The following is a 17,521-nucleotide window of genomic DNA, read 5'->3' as shown; positions in this document are numbered from 1 at the left end:
GGGGTTCATTCAGGTGTTTGCCCAAACGCATCTCAGCAGTTGTACCTTTGTGTGTGTGAACGTTTGTACCTGCTCAAGGATTCATTTTTTCGACATAAACTGATTTCTCATGGAACGCAGGGTTTTTGTAGGTTGCTGCTTTTGTTAAACCAAAAACGGGATACTTTCAGACTTTTGCTCATTCAATAAAATTTGTTTTCTACTTTGTCTTTTGTTTGTTCCTGGAGTGGTGGCCCTACAGTTACTAGAAGATTTCTTTAGGAAAATGGGTAAATGAGGGATCATGTTTGCAACCCCTGCTTAGCAAACCCCCGCGGCTTTTGAAGATGATACTTTTCAGATGAGCAATTTTAAATACTTATTTCTGCAAGCTGAGGACTTGAATCTCTTGATTTTGAACGTGGAGCCCCGCCGCCCGCCCCTTGCCCACCAGGGGGCCCCCGCTGCCTCCGCCATTTTGTGCTCCGCCCCGCCCCGCGCCGCCCCTCCCATCATGGCGCCGGGCCCCGCTCCGCGAACCACACTTCCCGGCGGGCGACGCGGTGGGCGCGCATGCGCACCTCGCACCGCGAGGGCGTTCTCGGCGTGACGCGGCCGCTTCCCTCTCCTCCCCCTCCCCTCAGGTGAGCCCTGCGCGCGCCCCTGGCGGTCGCCCCCGCCCCAACGGTCATCGCTGCACCGGGGGCGCTGAGGGGCCGGGGAGCGGCCGTCAGGGTGCGCGTGACCGGCTGAGGGGGTGGGGGCGTTTGCCTCTACCCCAGGGGGGTCCTCGGAACCCTGACGGACTTCGGTGGGGCGGCTTCGGGGGAAGGGTGGCCGGCTGGGGGCGGCGTACCCCCCGTAGCAGACCGTGGTACAGGGGGCATCTGCTGGCAGCGCTTCTCTTCTACCACAACGATTGAATGCTGCTTGTTCGCCTTTACTTGGCAGGCAAAGGCAGGAAAGAACCCCTTCTTGCCCAACAGATTTCGTAAGCTAGTTCAGCAAGGGCGATATTTTACCTAACTCAGTTTATACTCATCATCTCTTGGTTGTTTGTTTATTCTTGTTTTGTTTTTTTCTTCTCTTTATAACCCTTATACACCTGTTGAATATGAAAGATTGTCTGCCTTTAGCTTTTTTTGAGATGCGAGTAGTTTTCTACAACCGTGAACTCTGAGGCATCTCTTCTCAGAAAGAGCAGTCAGGCATTGGGATGGGTTGCCCAGGGAGGTGGTGGTGTCACCGTCCCTGGGGTTGTTCAAGGAAAGGTTGGACGTGGTGCTTAGGAACATGGTTTAGTGGGTGACATTGGTGGTAGGGAGATGGTTGGACCAGGTGAGCTTGGAGGTCTCTCCCAACCCTAATGATTCTATGATTCTGTGATTTAAATTTGACCTGTTCGGAAGGGAATATATTTTACCACATTTCTCGCTTTGTAGCACAACAAATCAGACTTCTGTTATTTTAAATCTCACATTTGAATGTGAGATAATTTCAGCAGAGACCTTGACTTGCCATTATGTGACTGGCAAGTTATTCAGTAGATGGTTTTTAATAAAGCCCCTCTTTAGTCTTGATGCTCTTGATGTGGGATGTTTGTTTTTGTTTGTTTATTATTTCTAATTGTAGTAATAATGGTCTGGGTTTTCATTAATAAAGCATAAATGGTTCAGACAACCTTTCAATTATACTTTTATTTATTCCTCCTAGATTCTTCTCTCTCAAAGTAGCTAAGAAAGAACAATGGGAGTTCAAGGACTTTGGAAACTGCTTGAATGTACCGGAAGACCTATAAACCCAGAAACACTAGAAGGAAAAATTCTTGCTGTTGGTATCCTTTAAAAGTAAGGCTGAGGAGCCAAATTTGTGAGGGAGGTTATTTTAACTATTTCTCTTACTTCTACGTGATCTATTGCGTTCGGCTTTTTAAAATTTTCATATTAAATTGTGACAATATTTTGATGAGTAGTTTTTATGTTTTATAATATGTGGATACTAAGACCTTTATGCTTGTTTATATTTTTTTAAAAGTAAGACTTTTCAACAAGTCTTTTAACACAAATGTTAGGCTGCAGGTTTTTGGTTTTTTTATAAATAAATGTGACACTAGTTAGGACTGGAAGATGAACAAAATTAAAATCCTTTTGTGTAAGCTTCCATTGATTACATGCTGGAAATATGTTAGAAAGATGCAGATGAAGTTACTTTTCATTTATTTGTAAACGTAACTGAGGAGATACTACTTGCTGTGGGGTAGTTTCAACTTTGCTCTTTGTGTAGAGTGGCAGAGGGAAGAATTTATTTTTTTCCAAAGTTCATGAGTGTTTGGATAACCAGGGCTTCAATAGGCCAAGCCTGGAACAGCGAGCAAAAGCCACTCAGTCAAGTATGTGTGCTTTATAGAAACAGTTAATATGATATATGTGTAGGATTGCACATTATTTCTTCTTAACCATTCTTTAAGATATTAGTATTTGGTTAAACCAAGCAATAAAGGGAGCCAGAGATCGTCGTGGGAATTCCATACAAAATGCTCACCTCCTCACTCTGTTTAATCGACTCTGCAAGTTACTGTTTTTCCGAATTCGGCCTGTCTTTGTTTTTGATGGAGAGGCACCGCTTCTGAAGAGACAGACTTTGGTATGTACCTGTGCAGGGTCATTGCAATGCAAAATAGGATGTATGTCTGTTGCTAATGAGTAGAATTTTCAAATTCCTTGAGTTCTGCTTGTGCTTCTGAGCCATGAGGATGGAAGGCTTGAATGACACTGCTGTGCAGATGTTCTTTGCAGTCCCAGTTTTGGTCATCTCGTGGAGCTTGCAGCTGCTCCCTTTTGATAGATACTTATTCAGGTTTGATTTGCATAGAAATCAGATTGCAGAGAAGTAGATCATGGCGTAAGCCTGGGTGTTGCTTCAGAATGGACCTGATCTTAAAAGCATTTATACTCAGAAGCTGAAAACTACTCCTGAGTCCCACAGAGGACACCAACCCAGAAGGATTTATAGGATCTGAAGGCTGTGTCTCCACTGGTGTAGAGTGAGTTAGGAGTTGCTCTTAGGCTTAGCACACAGAATTTTTAGAGTAATTTGGTCTTCGGCATTGAGCAAAATTTTGTTGTTGTTGATTTCATGTTCACAGGCTAAGCGAAGACACAGGAAGGACGTGGCCGTGCGTGATTCCAGGACAACTACAGAGAAACTCTTGAAAACATTTTTGAAGAGACAAGCAATCAAAACTGCTCTTACAGGCAGAAGGTAGGAATAAAAATTCACAGAACGGTTTGGGTTGGAAAGGGCCTTAAAGATCATCTAATTCCAACCCCCTGCCGTGGGCAGGGACACCTCCCACCGGACCAGGTTGCCCAAAACCCTATCCAACCTGACCTTGAACACTTCCAGGGCTGGGACGTCTACAGCTTCTCTGGGCAACCTGTTCTAGTGCCTTGCCACCCTCATAGAAAGGAATTTCTTCCTTATATGTAATCTAAATCTACCCTCTTTTAGTTTAAAGCCATTCCCACTTGTCCCATCACTGCACTCCCTGACAAACAGTCCCTCCCCAGCTTTCCTGTAGCCCCTGTTAGGTACTGGAAGGTCACTGTAAGGTCTCCCTGGAGCCTTCTCGTCTCCAGGCTGAACAACCCCAACTTCCTCAATGTGTCTTTCTAGGAGAGATGCTCTAGCCCTATGATTATCTTTGTGTCCTTCCTCTGGGCTCATTCTATACTTCCCTGTCCTTCTTGTGCTGGGGCCCCTGAGATGAACGCAGGGTTCGAGGTGGGGTCTCACAAGAGGAGAGCCCGGAGTACGATTGGCTTTCTGGGCTGCAAGGGCTTATTGCTGGCTCATGTCAAGCTTCTCGTCAACCAGCGCTCCAGGTCCTTCTCCTCAGGGCTGCTCTCAATCCATTCTCCATCTAGTCTGTATTTGTGCTTGGGATTGCCCTGGCCCAGATGCAGGACCTTGCACTTGGCCTTGTTGAACCTCATGATGTCCACACAGGCCCACCTCTCAAGCTTGTCTGTGTCCCTCTGGATGGCATCCCTTCCCTCCAGCGTGTAAACCACACCACTCAGCTTGGTGTCGGAGGCAAACTTGCCGAGGGTACACTTGATCCCATATACATGTCCACAACAAAGATGTTAAACAGCGCTGGACCCAACACCGACCCCTGAGGAACACCACTCGTCACTGATCTCCACTTGGACATTGAGCTGTTGACCACAACTCCTTGAGTGCAGCTATCCAGCCAATTCCTTACCCACCGAGTGATCCATCTGTCAAATCCATGTCTCTCTAATTTAGAGGCAAGGGCATCATGGGGGACAGTGTCAAATGCTTTGCACAGGGCCAGGTAGATGATGTCACGTGCTCTTCCCCTATCCGCCAATGCTGTAACCCTGTCGTAGAAGGCCACCAGATTTGTCAGGCACGATCTGCCCTTAGTGAAGCCATGTTGGCTGTTACCAATCACCTCCTTATTTTCCGTGTGCCTTAGTTTAGTTTCCAGGAGGATCTCCGCCATGATCTTGCTGGGCACAGAGGTGAGACCAACTAGCCTGTAGTTCCCCAGGTATTCCTTTTTTCCCTTTTAAAAATGGGGGTTATGTTTCCCTCTCCCAGACATTTTTTTCCTCTTATTTACAAGTGGCAGGTAAATTTTATGTATCTATTAATCGCTTTTTTTCCCCCTAAGCAGTGAAGTTTTGCCCAGTATAACACAAGTTCGAAGAGAAGAAATTGATGATATATATGTATTGCCTTCTTTAGAGAATGAAGAGAAGAACAGGTAGGTAGAATTAAGAAAAATAGATAAAATGGCTAAAATAAACTCAGATAAGAGTATAAAAGTGTTGCTGAAAGACTTTTGACCCATGTGACTCCATAATATGTGAAGTATATTTATGTTTTATTTCAGTTTCTTTTTGGACAGATAGGATTCTAACTCTGGATTCAGAAGTCTTCTAATTATTTATTGGAAAATAACAGAACAAGCTTTCAGCCCACAGATTAGTATTCTACTCTGAATTCATGTTCAGGGCTGAAAGTGCTATCTCACTTTCTGTGACTACATCTATGTGACTAAATGAACCCGACTGTTCAAGTTGGGGTAGCTCGTGTGTGGTAGCCGGATTCTGGTTTGTGTCCCCTCATTTAGTAGTGTAGATGTGTTGAGCAAAAGTAGACTTTGTATGTACTTGTCAAATTTGTGATATCTTAAATAAGTCTAAGTGGAAACGTATCCATTAGATTACTCTTTGCACAGTTTATGTATACTTTATATACTTTCATATAATTTAAATGCTGACCGAATAAGAATCAGTTAATTATTTAAAAAGCAAAAATTATGTTCATCTCAGTTTAACTCAGAGAAGTCTGCCTTCTTGCCTTCTGTTCATACCTTTTTGAATTTTATTTATATTTGTTTGCGTGTGTGTAGTTTGCTGTTGTGTGTAAATTTTTCTATGTATCAGTGAAGGGAAGACTAATGGCCTTTTATAGGTATTTCATTTACCCAGGGAAATATCTACATCTTTTTTCTCTTGTGATTTTTAGCTCAGAGGAGGAAGACGAAAAAGAATGGGAAGTGAGAATGAGCCAAAAAAAGATACTGCAGGTAAATGCATTCTAATTCCCTTGTTATTGAGAGCTATCCTGTATTTACATGCTCTGTTTAAAAAAAAAAAACAAACAACAGTGTTTGGGTTTGCGGTTATAAGTCTTATTAAAGCATTATTGATAAAGCACACAAGTTAATTTTAAGGATGCCTTGTTTTCCTACTAACCAGAAAATGCAAATGAAATTTTCTTCTCTAGAATACAGCAAAATAGGATTTTTAAATATTTTTTCTGGATAAGTGAAGAATTCTTTTTTGTAATGGCAAAAATGGAATGTGTGCATTTCATGAGATGTGTGCAAACGAAATAAGACAGCATCCTTAGCAGAATTTGCATACTTCTCCAAATAAGAATTGATGTTGAAACACTGGTCTTTGAGTTTTCACAGATAAATTCTGTATTCTTTTCTGATGCGTTCATCTCAGGAGAAGAGGAGAAAATAAATACATCATTTAAGCAGAATACATATTCAACAGTGACATTATTGTTTTTTCATGCAAATGAAAAACAAAAATAAAAAATTCTTTTGCAAGTATAGTTAATGTTTGAAGTAGTTTGCAAAAAAAACCTCATTTGAGTGATAAAATCAGACTTGCTGAGGCTGTAAAACTTGTTTATGTGATTCATACTAAATGTCTTTTTATAAAAAGAACAAAACCAAGTTTTTAAGTTATAGCCTATGGAGTGTATGTCAATAATTAGGTAAGTATTTGGTGCTCTAGTTTTTTCTTTACTGTTTTTTTTTTTTCACAGTATAGGAAATAGCAACCATGGTTTTGTAGGTGTTTTTTTCAATTTGAAATAATAATGGAAATACTTCATAGTTATTGATGGGTGTTAATACAAAATAAATGTTTCTTTTTCCATTTTTATAGGAAGAATTATTTGAAAACCCTCATTCTATAGATATTGAGTCAGAAGATTTTAACAAGCTGCCTCCAGAAATAAAACATGAGATCTTGACTGATATGAAAGAATTTACAAAACGAAAAAGAACATTGTTTGAAGCAATGCCAGAGGTAATACTTTTTAGAATATTTTTAGAATAGTTTTAAGTCATTAGAATGGAGCTATTGCCATTAATGCAGATGAAGACTACATAAGGGTATCACATCTGCAGAGCTTTACTCCCAAGCCTATTTAATGAGAGATGTTATGTTGAGGGGGAAAGAAAAACAACGAGGTAATAACTCTTAACAGATCCTTCCCATGTGTGCATTCAGTGTCCTATCTCTTGATTTCTACTAAAATTGGCAGAGCTAATTCAGTTTGGCAAGAACGAATAAATCACGCTGTGCCTCATGCCTCAGCAGCATTATGCCCAACGTTCCAATTGCAAGAATGTATCACTAATGTGGATAAATCAGGCAGAATGAACACAGCTTGAATTCCAAACCCTCAGGTTGTTAGGGAAGCTGGCAGCTGGGAAAAGACCTTCATAGCTGTAACTCAGGCAGATGTGATACTAAAGCCGTTCAGAGACAAACAGAGAACCCTACAGTGCTTACTTCTAGATCAGCTATTCAAAGCACGGTTAGATTTTTTTAAAGTGCAGTATCTGTCAGATGAAATGATAGCTTGTGCCAGAGTGTACGCTAAGGAGCATCTAGTGGTGGGCAACATCTTAAAACCACCCACATATGGATTCTGTGAAAATGGTGTTGCTTTTAAGATGGGGACCAGGCCCATTAGCCAGCTAACCTTTGTTGGTCATGTCACTTACGTCTCATTGTGTTTAGCCAGCATTCAAAACTATTTACCTGTTAGACTTCTAATGTGCGTTACAATGCTAATAGCACTTTTGCTTGGGAGTGCAGCAGTCAACAAAAGACAAATGTTATCTGCTTAAAGGAAATAGGAAAATATTTCTATTAAAAGGCTCTCATGAGCGTGGTAAGTGCACTTGCATAAAGGTACAGCTGGTGGCATTTTATTTAAATTTACTTGGACTATTATTTTTTTTAAGGAGTCCAGTGACTTTTCCCAGTACCAGCTTAGGGGTTTGCTTAAGAAAAGCAACCTCAATCGGTGCATAGAAAACGTAGAAAAAGAATTGAATCAACAACACTCAGGTCCAATCCAAGAACAGTACGAAAATGAAGGTGGTTTTGTGAAAGAAGTGGAATCTAGAAGGGTAATTTCTGAAGACACTTCTCACTATATCTTAATAAAAGGTATGTCAGCTCTCCATTTTATAAAATGTCTTATTTCGTGTGTGCAGTCTGCAGCCATTAATTTTAAGAAAAGCATTGAATATTGTTTACAGGTGTATGTATGAATTTTGCAGTGCTGTTAGCTATAATTAATTATGATCAGCAAATGTAGAAAACTGGTTTATTAACTTTCAAATGAACTTTTTCCTCATGTAAGATGGAATGCTAGTATAAAACGGTCTTTTACTGAAATGTTTCTTTTCAGGTATTCAAGCAAAAGAAGCTACTAGTAGAGACTTGGAAGCTACTGCAGGACCCTCATCGAAAACGACTGAATTTACGAAGTTGAATAACATGAATGAATCTCCTGCGAATGCAGGAGTAGTTGCATCTGACAAGTTGCAGACAGAGAAAGATAAAAATGTAGTAACAGCACCACCCTCTCCCCAGACTTTGCTTGCTATCCAGGCAGCTATGGCGGAAAGCAGCTCGGAAGAAGAATTGGGGTACAAAGATGAAGGACGCTTGAACGTTGTCCCATCTATAACAGAGGAAGGCAGCGTGTCTCCGAGAACATTATGGGCAATTCAGCGAGCTCTGAATGACGACGATGATGATGATGAAGAGGAGGAAGTTGTTACTGTTAGAACTGATAGAGTGCTAACAGAAAGGTCAGAAGTGAAGGATTTTCTGCTTAGTAGCTCAGATGAGGAAGATCATGTTCCTGAAGTACGGGAGGATAAAAAAATACCTACGTCTGCAATTCATTCATCAAACCAAGTGATTATGCAAGACTCTGAATTTGGACAAAAGAGTCAGGAGTTGGAAAAAAATCAAATTACACCCAAGGGCACCAGTATATCCACAGCTGAAAATTATTCTTGTGTTGATGATGCTAGAAAAGAAAAAGAAGATGATGATAAAGAAGAAAATGATTCAAAAATGAACTCAAATTCTTTGGAAAACAAGGATACAAACTTGTGCATTCAGAAGCCAAGCTATTCCCCTGCAGAAACTAGTATAGAGTCTTTGATTCACAGTGAAGCAGCAGACCTTTCTGAAACTGAGGAAAACTTGAAAACTTCTAAAAATATAGAGGAAGTAATTTTACAAACAGAAGAGAATGTATCTGAGGTACAAAAGGAAATTATTTTTTTTCCACCAGCAGAAGGTCCTAAGGAGGAAAGAGAAGGCATAACACAGTCTGAAGACAGTGATTCTGATGGTATGTGTTTTTTAATCATATAAAAAGATAAGAAAATATGGCCTTGTTTTATTTGAAGTCAATTTAACCTTCTCTTTTAAGAAATGCTTTAAAACACATCCATTCCTGCATACGTATGGATTGGGAAAAAAATCTGAGCTATATTTTCCCCTTGGGCTTATGCTGTTTTGTTGAAACCTGGGTATACGATATGGAGGAGGACAGCATGCTGTTCTGTACCTTGAACGTGATTAACTGGTGTATGGAATGGTCAACTACTTGGTTTCTGTAGTTTCACAATCCTTATTTCTGTTTTTTTGCATTTAGCAAGACAAAACTAAGGAGTTTATTTTCCTTTTATAGGAAGCTTTATTGAAGTGGATGCTGAAATCAGTAATGAGGGTGATTCACCTACTAAATATGATGAGAGACTGGTTGAAAAACCAGCACTTTCAGAAATGGAGAAGGACAGACAAGATGTTGTCACGCAGGACTTGCAGAAGCAGTCTGATGGAGCGCAGCTGACAAACAGTCAGAATGCTGAACAAGAAAATGATGGTAAAGACGCAGCAGATGAGTGGCAAGACATCAGTTTGGTAACTCCTTGTTATTTGTTCTGAGCTGGTAATGAAGTGCTCTGTCCCCAAATACTTTCTAAGGAAAACCATTGGGCAGCTCTTTACCATTTCATTGTTTTCATATATTCATTTTAATTTTATGGGGGCTGATTTTTCCTTAAAGATTACAGTTAACCATAATCTCTCTGAAATTGGAGGGAAAATGTAAGGTTTTAGCACTCTGATAAGAAGCCTTATCTATGGTCTTGTAACTTACTGCTTTAGAGAAACTATGACAACTTCTTAGCATGAATTAATGGAGCATATACTATTAGAATAATGATAATTGTAGACTTAGGTGTCCTTAGGCAAAGTACGTAGTAAAGTACAAAATTGTTGAAATGACCAAAATCTTGTTTTGTTTTTCAGGAAGAACTAGAAGAATTAGAAGATGACCTTTCTGTTGAGCAGGATGTGCTTCAGGCTCAAAAACAGCAGCAGGAGCGTGTTGCTTCTTCTGTAACAGGACAGATGTTCTTGGAAAGCCAGGTAGTATTTTTTGAATCATTTTGATATGATGTAGGGTAAGATGTGTCCCCCCACCCTCGTAGTTGAACATTTTCTTAAAAGCTGTTTGTTATTTTCTTTAGTTATGGGTCACCTTTTCTTCCTCTTAGAAGCTTGTTTTCTTCAGTCTGCTTGATTTTAAATATTGAACATAATTGAGATTAACCTTCAATCCCAACAATTTCAAATAAATGCTATAACACCATAAAATGATATTAAAATTATGAGTAAATTAATATTTTTAAAGCATCAGCCTTTTAAGGTTGTGCCAGCTTGATCTTTTTAAGGAATCTCACCAGTAATACCTGCGTAAACCTGTAACTGCTGTTAGAATATTAACATTGAAAGGATAATCCAGTCAAATGGAAGGACTACTTGAAATACAGTGTAAGTTAATGCAACTGTAATATAGTACAGTAGTGATGGCATCTATGATGCAGTAAAATTATGCCAACAAATTCTGAGACATACATGTAAGTTTGTATTTTTTTTTTTGTGTGTGTAAAAGGAATAATTAGGGTGGCTGTAAAGTGATCGAAATTTTTCTTTCTTATGTTAAATATTTGCTCATACTTGTTTCTTCAGATGATTTTTTTGAAGGCCAGGAGATTGTGCTTCTGTAATATCATGTGCCATATAATGGTACTGCACAACATATACACTACATATATGCATATTAAATATATATTTAATAAAATTTATACCTTAGCTTTTGCAGTGATTATTATAAATCCAGATTGTATATAATATAATATTATAACATATACAATATCTTCAGATTATATATATTCTAGATTGTTATATCTAGATATGTTCTATAGACATTCTATTGGGTGCAGGAGTGTAAATGGAAAGTATGATTCCTGGAGATGAAGCAATCCAGAATTGTGTAACACTTGTATGTAAACCTCTTGTGTATGAGATACTTAACTGAGGTTAAGCAATGTATTCTGTAAAAGCAGATCGTGTAAAATGTATCGAAATACATGTGTATCAAACCACCATCCAGAGGATGGCTAGTCTGCTTGCTGTTAGTTAGCAGATACACATATTTCTCATAGGCATTCTAGCTATTTTCTGAGCTAAGGTGATGACTAATTTTATTTTATTTTTTTTAACCTCCATCTTTCTTTCTTCGTGGAGTCCACATAACTATAATGCATGGACTTTTCTCCATGGTAAAGTAGTGGCTGTAGAAAGTACAAAACTTGAGCTTGTTTGTGTGATTAATACAGGAGATTCTCAAACTCTGCAGCAATAGTGTGATCAAGTGGTGCACTATCTTCTTGAGATGAGTAAGTGGGATTTCTGCTTTGACTTAACTGTACATAGTGCTCTCTTGTTGAAATTAAGATTTGCTGTGAAATATTAAATACCTCCCAAGTGTGAATCTAGCAGTTTTGAGTCATGTAGAAAAACATTAAAATTTCATTTTTCAGATGAAATATTAACTGCTTTGTCTCTTACAGGAGCTCCTCCGTCTGTTTGGCATTCCATACATCGAAGCTCCAATGGAAGCGGAGGCACAGTGTGCTATACTGGACCTCACTGACCAGACCTCTGGGACAATCACTGATGATAGCGATGTTTGGTTATTTGGTGCACGGCATGTTTATAAAAATTTCTTCAGTCAAAACAAATATGTGGAATATTATCAATACATTGATTTTCAAAACCAGCTAGGTAAGGCTCAGCAACTGATCTGTTAGATACAGTCTTTGATAGGACAGCTTTGCCACATATCTTTTTGAAGTTGAATTCCCTACAGGATTCCTACATAACAGGTGTATAAAATGTCTGTTATTTGGAAAGTCTCTAAAGAAATTCAATTGGGTTGCTGTTTTTAATGCATGATGCAAATTCAGTTGACCCCTCTGAATTTGCAGCTGCCTGGTACACCTGCATTTAATGCAGTGAGTTAGTGTGATGATCAGTAAAGGCTGGAGGCATGAACTACAGTGCCAGGTTCTGGGTAAATGTCAGTATGACTTTTCTAATGTGGGAAAACTGTATTCTGATGTCATCAGATTTGTAACATTCTGGAAATGGAAGTTTATTTTGGACATAATGACACATAATGATTAAAAATGGATCCAGTGTACTTATATGCTCTGTGAAAAGTTTTTTGTTTTTTTTAGTTAGTATTGACAGTTTTTTCTTCTGATTGTTCTTGTACCTATCTGATCAAATTGTTGCTAATTATATTGAACTGTTAAGCTTCAGTGTTGTCTGAAGTGTATTAAGGAAAATATGAGCCAATTTTTACAATTTTTTTTGTCTTGAACATAAATGTAATGGCAGAACTCAGTTAAATTCAGCTTTGACATTTTTGGGATATGGTCTTTGAAATAATATTCTAGTCCTTCAGCATGTAAAATTACACATTTTTTATGTGGTGAAAAATGTTTTTGATTTATTTTCCCAGCAAGCTGAATGAAACTTTCCCTACTTATTTTAGGTATGCCACTGTAGTTTACTTGTAAAGAAGTTCTGCAAAAGCACACATGATTTTTAGCTGCTACTAATGCAATAAACCAGAGATGTTATTTATTTATTGAAAAATAGTCATCATCTGTCTTCATGTCACATTCCTCTGCAGTCTTTTACTGCTACTCCCTTTCTATGCATTAAACAGTTCTTCTTCTTGCCTGACAGTTAGTGAGTATCCTGACTGGCATTCTGATGGGGGCTTAGACACACGTTCCTTCTTTTCTCCACAGGAATATTTATTTTTGATGTAAACTCCTGAAGTTAGTCACTGCAAATCAGTCTGGTTGTCTCAGATCTTATAATGTACCCAGAAGAAGAGGTCAACTGAGTTCTTTCTTCTTTCTAGCTGTTTTTGGGGCTCTTTTGGTCTATTGGAGTAACTGCACTAGCACAGAGCAAATGACTTCCAGTTTGGGAGCACTTTCAAAAAGCAGAGGTGTTGATATTGTAGACTAGAATTCAAAACTGAGGATTTGAATATTTTTATTGCTGATTCAGGAATTGCTAAATTCAGGTTGGCATTAGATGAGAACAGGACAGTAACTGGAGAAATATATGTAAAATATTATCTCTTAGCTCTTGAAGACCACAGGGGAAATCTGGATTTCTGCACTGTAATGCATTAATTTTGGCAAGATGTGCTAAACTATGCTAAGCTAGCAAATACAACTATGGTGCTTGAGCTAGCAGTAGCATATTGACACTGCTCCAGAATATAATTTAGCAAATTCTGATGTTAATGCATCTGTATTTCTTTTGTCGTTTGTCTTACGAATTAAAAATATTAAATTTTCTGGAAGAGAACAGATGCAGAATGCACTGGTTATATTTGGTTTACTGTCTTTCACAGGGTTGGATCGAAGCAAGTTAATCAATCTGGCATACTTGCTTGGAAGTGACTACACCGAGGGCATCCCAAATGTTGGCTTTGTAACAGCGATGGAGATCTTAAATGAATTTCCTGGGCGTGGACTGGAACCTCTCATAAAATTCGCGTATGCTTTGTTGTATCTTTTTCATGTCTTTCTATAATATGAATGTTAGTAAATACACTTTGCTGCTGCTTAAGCATTCAACAAAACATATGAGCATCGTTAAGGACTCTGAGTTAACTATAAAATATGTGACTCGTTGTATCGGTATTTGAAATGGCAGGTAAATAAAATATGTTGATACAGCAATTACCACGAGACTAAAGAAGATAATAGAACAGCTTTAGAACTGCGCAACTGCCTCTGAGTTCATTGCAGAGCTGGATCCCTAGTGGAGTGGAGGTTGTTTCTCCCTGAGTATGTGAGAAGGTCCTGTAGCTTGCTCATAGAGAAAAGAGACTTGATGAGTGAGGAATGGATGACCTGGAAAGAGACAGACAGGTAGGCTGTGGGGAAGAACAAGGTTTGAAGAATGCCGTGCCAGCTGTATTGGCAATCATGAGGATGGTTAGAAGTCCTTTTTAATTTTTCCTTTTCAAAAAAAAACCCTCCAAAAATGATTGTTACATGTGGTATGTCCTTCCCAAATAAGACTGAATTTAAGGCCTTCTGTTTAGCTGCTTAGGGGGAATCCAGGTGACGTTTGGTACCTTGGCTGGCAATAGCTGTATTGACTGTATATGTTTCGTCCTTTCTGCTTTCAGGTTATACGTCCCTTTGGCCATTTTTATTTGAAAATTTCCTACCTCATGTCATGCAGCAACTGAAGTAGGGAGTCTGATTAAAGCCATTTAAGTTAGCATGGATGCTCTTGACATTCCAAGTTACATTTTATGGGGACAAATGAATGCTTTCCTCTGTTTTTCAGTGAGTGGTGGCAGGAGGCTCAGAAAAATAAGAAAATGAGACCTAATCCACATGATACCAAAGTCAAGAAGAAGTTGCGGGAGCTGCAGCTTTCTTCAGGTTTCCCGAATCCAGCGGTAGCAGAAGCGTACCTGAAGCCTGTGGTGGATGAAACAAGGGGTTCGTTCACCTGGGGGAAGCCTGATGTAGAACAGATCAGAGAATATCCTTTTACTATAAGACAGGAGTTGTTAGCTAAAAGTATCCAGATTAAAGTTCGTAAGGCTAGGTAGTGACTCGGTAGCAGTGTGCCAAATTCTTAACGTCTCATTGGTGTGAGGGGCCTCCTTGCCCCAGCTGTGTGCGCTCTCCTACGCTGATACCAGCTCTGGATTGAAAAGAATGTAGCTATGCACATATGGCATTTGAGGCTGTGCTGCCCTCCTGCTTCACTTTGAATCTGGTCTCATAGCTGGACTGAGCAGCTTGTTGTGACGTTATGCTTCTGTAACTGTTCTGTCTTTCACATGTGAGTTTCAAAAGCTATTTATTTACTGCATTCCTTTCAGTAATGTCTATTTCTTGCACCGGTTGCAGCTTGAGCTGCAGTGAGTTGTTGAAAAGTAGATGGCAATGCGTGCAGAACTAATAATGTTTTAAACAGTAAATGAAAATTTCAGGGTGTGCAAATGTAAAAGTAATTTATTTACAGGTATTGCATTTTACGGCAGTACTGTATAGCCAAAATGAGCTTTTTCTTCCTGGAGGCACACTTTGGGTAGTGCTGGTATTAGAGAAGTTCTGTAACAAACAGATGTGATGGCATGATGAACACACATCAAATAATATTAGAATCATCCACATAAGTTGGGTTTAATAACTTGAGGCATTTTGTTTGTTTTTGTAGTAGTAAAAATGTTGACATAGAGTAGCCTTCCTCAGGACATCGGTTATTTGAGGAATTTTTATTTTGTGTTTACAAAATAGTAGCAATAACCATTTTTAATGTTCCTTAACTTTCTGCACGTTCTGTAAGGATCATTTTGGCTGGACAAGGACAAAGATAGATGAAGTCCTTTTGCCTGTGATGAAACAGCTGAACTTGCAGCAGGTAAAGTATAGAACTGTGTAAAACTTAAGCCTAGCTGGAAAATTGTAAAAGATCCATTTTAAAATGAACAGCGAGGCTTTAATCTAAAAATATATTTATTGGAAGCTAGAATTCGACCATATTTTTATCTTTTTTATAAATATATATAAATAAATACAAATTATATATATATGTCAGTAAACAGTTCTCTAGACTTTGTTTCTTTATGATTTGGGTGTACTGTGAGGCACTCTATGTAATTTCAAAGGTTGTAATTTCAGTAGTTGGTTTACAAACTGGTAATCTATCAAGCAGCTACCTCAAGTCCAAGTTGCTGTTTGCTCCAGATGTAGCTGGAACTACAAGTACCTCAAGTACCTTTTGTGCTTTTAAAAGACTGTGTTTTGTCTCTTAAAATGATTTATAAAAATGCCCCTAAGACTTTGGTAAAGTGAAACGGACTATTGGGTACCATACCAATCCTTTAAGGAGTACAGACTGAACCATTGACCAAGAGCCCATTTATAATATTACTCAGCTTTACAAATAAACGTACTGTCAGCTTTCATACAACTTAAAAGTGAATAGTGTTGTGTGCTGAGCTACTCTAAAAGTTATTTGCAGAACGGATTACCTAAGCTAGGATTCTTTTCTCCTTTTGCTACCAGCAAGACGTAGCCTGCACCATTCCCCTAGGCTGTCTCTAGTCAAAGGCTTGAAAGGTACCACAAAACTGTCGTTAGATCCATACACTTTCAGGTTGACTGGAACAGCCTTTGGAAGTGTCTGTCTCCTTAGCTGATTTTAGGGAGACCAGAGAGGACTAGTATAGTCTATACAGCAAGCCTGGCTATAGTTGAGTAACAGATCCATTGTGTGCAACTGCTTCTAGTCCTACTCTCAATCTCTCTACTGTAGCAGCATGTGTTTGAGCTCAAGTTCAATGGCAGCATTTTGTTGCACTGGCATATGCAGGTGTGAAGTGTTGTTAGCAGTATTTGTTAGTAAATGTTCTATTGTTTTAACGGCGTGCAGCTAAGGACATGTTTGCAAGGACGTACTTAACACTGCAAAGGTTCTCTGTATTAGGGTTGAAAATAGCAATGTATATCTAACCATAATCACATACACAATGTGAAATTTTTATTAACTGGAGTTTGCCCTTAGTTTCTATGAAGGTTCTTACTGCATAATTTATTATAAAAGTACAGGTATTACTGTAATAATACATCTTACCCATATGCATACTGATTTCATTAGTCATTCGTCCTGCTTTAGTTTATGATGCTTTACAGTATATCTTAGATAACAACTGAATTCCTGTCACAAAACATCCAAAGCTGTTTCACTGTTTTATTTTTGGTAGACTCAGCTTCGAATTGATTCATTCTTCAGACTAGCACAGCATGAAAAACAAGCTATTAAAAGTCAGAGACTACGCAGAGCTGTGACTTGTCTGAAGAGAAAGGAAAAAGAAGAAGCTGATGAAATTCGGGAAGCTACTGCTGTTATGGAGAAAGAACTTAAACAACATGAGAAAAGGAAAGGGGGAAGTACTTCAGACTGCTCAAATCATCAAGCCATGGCAACAGAAATCCAAAGTGGAAAAAGAAGGAAGCATTCAGATTTCAGAAAGGAACCTTTATATGGAGGCGGTTTTGTTGGGAATTTGCATCTCTCAGAAACTTCTAGTGACTCCTCAGCAGAGGAAGTGGAAAGCAGAGATTTAGATGAGAGCAAAAGGAGGAAAATTGCCTCTAATGTAGAGAAAGCAGACCATAAAAAGGGGTACAGTAGCTCAAGTGGTGAGGATGAAGAACTGGGAAACCTGATCATGGTGACTGCCAAATCTGTGTTTGAGGGCAGAAAACAGAAACCACAGAATAAGAGAGGAAAAAAAAAGAAAAATCCTTAAAGAAAAAAAGTCTTAAAGATAGATTGGGTATGGGTTTTTTATGACTTAAACTCTGTAAGTATTCTAATGAATTTGTATATAAAAAAAAATAAATTATTCACCTGCATTTATCATGCATTGTTTTGTGTCCAGAATTTAAATAGCAGGGATTTTAAACAACGGG

General features: G+C 38.8%; 1 protein-coding gene across 6 annotated transcripts; it reads left to right on the top strand.

The window, feature by feature from the left end:
• The first annotated feature begins 478 nt into the window (after positions 1-478).
• LOC310885593 (DNA excision repair protein ERCC-5-like) lies at positions 479-17,461 on the top strand. Of its 6 annotated transcripts, none has more exons than XM_083809121.1 (16): positions 479-623; positions 1,693-1,813; positions 2,447-2,622; positions 3,125-3,240; positions 4,685-4,774; positions 5,542-5,602; positions 6,480-6,623; positions 7,571-7,778; positions 8,023-8,982; positions 9,325-9,557; positions 9,948-10,067; positions 11,555-11,768; positions 13,426-13,570; positions 14,376-14,576; positions 15,380-15,464; positions 16,810-17,461. In XM_083809121.1, exons 2-16 carry the CDS (start codon positions 1,726-1,728, stop codon positions 17,356-17,358), a joined length of 3,390 nt encoding a protein of 1,129 aa, XP_083665247.1. In that variant the 5' UTR covers positions 479-623; positions 1,693-1,725; the 3' UTR covers positions 17,359-17,461. The 6 variants fall into 6 exon arrangements, with proteins under 6 accessions (XP_083665247.1, XP_083665244.1, XP_083665245.1 ...); XM_083809118.1 differs by having other exon boundaries at positions 4,682-4,774; XM_083809119.1 differs by lacking the exon at positions 479-623 and adding an exon at positions 630-936 and having other exon boundaries at positions 4,682-4,774.
• The last annotated feature ends 60 nt before the right edge of the window (positions 17,462-17,521 follow it).

This window comes from Anser anser (assembly GCF_964211835.1).
Source record: "Anser anser genome assembly, chromosome: 1".
NCBI lineage: Eukaryota > Metazoa > Chordata > Aves > Anseriformes > Anatidae > Anser > Anser anser.
Note: the sequence above shows the minus strand (reverse complement) of the source record. Positions and strands in the feature narration are given on the sequence as shown.

What these genes read in the sequence shown, in the direction of transcription:
- LOC310885593 (XM_083809118.1), top strand. Translation starts at nt 1,726, where the DNA reads ATGGGAGTTCAAGGACTTTGGAAACTGCTTGAATGTACCGGAAGACCT. An exon ending in TCACTATATCTTAATAAAAG is followed by an intron (nt 7,779 to 8,022) that starts GTATGTCAGCTC and finishes GTTTCTTTTCAG; the next exon opens with GTATTCAAGCAAAAGAAGCT. An exon ending in GAACCTCTCATAAAATTCGC is followed by an intron (nt 13,571 to 14,375) that starts GTATGCTTTGTT and finishes TCTGTTTTTCAG; the next exon opens with TGAGTGGTGGCAGGAGGCTC.